General features: G+C 45.5%; 1 protein-coding gene across 1 annotated transcript in view; it reads left to right on the top strand.

Annotated features, from left to right (window-relative positions):
- LOC107104801 (muscle M-line assembly protein unc-89-like) overlaps positions 1-3,353 on the top strand; it is a gene marked incomplete at its 5' end in the record, with an annotated part of 25,387 nt that overhangs the window by 1,592 nt on the left and 20,442 nt on the right. Inside the window, 2 exons of the mRNA XM_015404899.1 lie at positions 1,833-2,186; positions 2,282-2,389. Coding sequence (XP_015260385.1) covers positions 1,833-2,186; positions 2,282-2,389 — 462 coding nt within the window. The remainder of the gene's footprint in view (positions 1-1,832; positions 2,187-2,281; positions 2,390-3,353) is intronic.

The following is a 3,353-nucleotide window of genomic DNA, read 5'->3' as shown; positions in this document are numbered from 1 at the left end:
TGAGAACTTTTGAAGAAAGTCCTTATTAGATCTGGGTGGGAGATAAACTGTGGCACACAGCACAGGGCAGGTAAGGTTGATCACAAACAGCTGCAGTTTGAAACTGGAGTAATTTTTGGTGGTTATCGTCCGGCATCTGAAGCTCTCCTTAAATATAGCAGCCAGGCCGCCCCCGCGACCGGCAGCTTGCAGGGTGCTGACGTAGGAACAGCCGGGGGGGAGGAGCTCTGAGATGGCGCTGTTTTCACCTGGTTTTACCCAGGTCTCTGTCAACAGAAGGAAATCGAGATCATGGTTGTAAAAATGTCTCTCAAGATAAACATCTTATTTGTAAGAGATCTAACATTTATAAGGGCCGTGTGAACTCAGCATCGGTCGGTCTGGCGAGAGAAGCAGTTGAGCGAGCAGAGATTTCCCGGCACACAGCCCCGCTGGGAGATCCGCACTGGCCGACAGCATGGGAGCAGCACTCCGGTGTCCCAAAGGACCTGTCGGAGCCACCGATATCTGTACTCCGTTGGAACTCCGTAGATCGTAGCCACTGTAATCTGTGAATGGTCTGGATGGAAGACGACAGGGATCATGGAGGGAGGCAGCCAGGAACATTTTCAGTTTAGTCAGGACTCCCTCTCGCTTTCCGCGTTTTCTGCAGCGACCGTTGTGAGGTAACCAGCAGGAAGGACGCCACAGATGCGTCGGTATAGACTCCAGGTAATGCAGAAGCCTCTTTGAGTGTCCAGCAAAGCCGCAAATTGGAGGTTTTTCCAAAGATTCAAAAATATTAAGAAGTGTCAGGCCATCATATACCAGCAGCGGTGACACACTACGCACAACAAACAGCAGATAGAGGAAAAACATTAACACTCTCAGCAGAGGAAGATGGCCAGACAAACACAGGGGCGCCATCTTGGCAATTAAATAAGTGGGTTTAAGCCGCATACCCGCGTATACCTATATCATGGACATGGACTATATCATTGTGTAGCACTTCATTGATGCTTACATCTCTCCTCTAGCTCTTTAGCTGTACTACCAGTTTCCTCCTGTAGTTCAAGGACTTGCTGTTCTTTCTCTTTTGCAGTCATATCAGACAAAATAGCATCTAACCTGTTTTCATTTCATTCAAACAGGTTTCTGAGTCGATCAGAAAGATTGCTCAACTCCTCCAATAATAAACTCATTTCTCTTATCAGTAAATTAGCTTGATGAGTAAAGTTGCTCTTAGAGACTCTCCGCTCCTTAAGTCCGCCATTGTTAATCCCCTGGCGACTTGATTTGTCCAAACAGTCACTACGCAGGGCACACCGCTGGCTGCTTCACCGCACTTCAGCCAATGGTTTGCATAGATATGCTATGTAGATCCACTGCTCTTGCCATGGACATCATGTAGAGCTGTATCCAACCAAATAAAGTGTTGCATCTTTTCACTGCAGCTGGAATAAATATTCCTGAAAAAGAGGCAAAAAAGTTTTTCACATTTCATTTAGTTGCTCAGGAAAAATTTTTTTTTTAACTAAAACACAATATTTATTCTATATATTGAAATATATATAAATTCGTTGTTTTTTTCTGAAATAGTACTGTTTGTGATCTCTAACAATGTTGGTTCAGTATTTTATTAGCAGGAGCTGGGAACCAGAAACAGGAGCAAGGAATAAAAAGTAGGACTGAGAGGTAGACCGCTATAGTCTTCACTGAAACGCTCATCCATTCCTCTGGTTTAGCACCTTTACCTCACTGACTGGCTCAGAGGTTAAAGGTCAGATTTACAGAGAGTTGAGAGCTGAGTCCAGCTGCTGAGATGGACTGTCTCTGTCTGTGCGTCCTCACAGTGTCCCTGAAGGTCTCAGCTGTAGAGAAGTCAGAGGGGGAGTCCGTTCTGCTGCTATGTGAGTTTCCTACAGATGAACTGGACCAACCCACAGTGTTCTGGAGCCGCTCCGACCTCAGTCCTTCTGTGGTCCACCGGCGTTCAGCGATCGAAGATCAATTGGAAGTGGATCAACTGCAGGATCAGAACCAGCTCTTCAGAGGCAGAACCTCCATGCAACCGGATGCTTTAAAAACTGGAGATCTGAGCCTGAATCTGACCAACCTGCAGGTTTCTGACTCTGGAACCTACACCTGCTCCATCAGAACCTCCAGAGAAGAATGGACTGTGACAGAAGGAGAACTGCTGGTTAATGGTCAGTAGCAGAAACACCTGCTGTAGATACATCTGTTCTAAAGATATCTAAGCATATTGGAAACATCAGCTTCTCTCTGTTTGTGGTGTCTCCAGAACCTCCTGTCTGGCCATGGGTTCTGCTTGGGTTTCTGATCCCTGTAGTTCTGCTGGTTGGTCCAGCTGCTGTTTGGTACTACAGATGGAAAAAGAAGCACACAGAAGGTATGTTGGTCACTGGATAGAGGATGAACCAGATTAGATCTGATGAAGGCTGCAGATCCCTCTAGATTTATTTTGTACCTTTACCCCATTCTGATCTGTTCCAACCCGGTTCTGTATTGTCGTCCGTGTTATTTCTAGTTAAATAACTCCTTGTAAAATAAATATAATAATACATTTTATTATTTTAAAGGTGCCTTTCTGGACACTTAAGGTCACCTTACAAAGTATAAAAACACAACGGGAGAAACAAAGTCAAAACACAAAATAAAACCATTTAAAATACAAAGGCTGGGAAATTATATTAAAGAGAAGAGGCTATTTTAAACAGATGAGTTCTGAGTTGTGAATTGACATGGAGAAGTCTGTGTTTTTAAGTAGAGAGAGGTGGGGGGGGCAGAGCGGCTGAATGCTCTGCTCCCCATGGTGGAGAGACGGACAGAAGGGACAGACAGGTGTAAAGCCGATGAGGATCTGAGAGCTGGGGGGGGGTGCATGCAGGAGGCCTGACAGATATGGAATATAGATATGGGGCAAGGTGGTGAAGGGCCTTGAATGTCACCATGATAATTTTATAGTGAATGCGGAACTGTACGGGGAGCAGGTTAAGCTGTCAGAGAACCGGGGTGATGTGGTGGATAGAGGGAGTTCTTGTTATGATGCGGGCTGCTGAGTTCTGGACCAGTTGTAGTTTATGGAGTGATTTCTGAGGAAGTCCAAAGAGGAGAGAGTTACAATAGTCCAGTCAGGACATGACGAGGCTCTGGACCAATATGGCAGCGGTGTGTGGAGTAAGGGAGGGACAGAGGCGGTTGATGCCTCTTAAAGGAATAGTACACCCAAAACATGATTAGCCTTCATTTTCTACTCCCCCCCATGCTGAACAACACTCTGGAGTACTTTTTTGATATCTCAAATGCATCTGGAGATCTGGGAGGCTTCTTGCTGTCTGCTGACATTCAAATAA

The sequence above is a fragment of the Cyprinodon variegatus genome, unplaced genomic scaffold (assembly GCF_000732505.1).
Source record: "Cyprinodon variegatus isolate N-32 unplaced genomic scaffold, C_variegatus-1.0 Scaffold1891, whole genome shotgun sequence".
In the NCBI taxonomy this organism is placed as follows: domain Eukaryota; kingdom Metazoa; phylum Chordata; class Actinopteri; order Cyprinodontiformes; family Cyprinodontidae; genus Cyprinodon; species Cyprinodon variegatus.
This window is presented reverse-complemented; position numbering and strand designations above follow the sequence as displayed.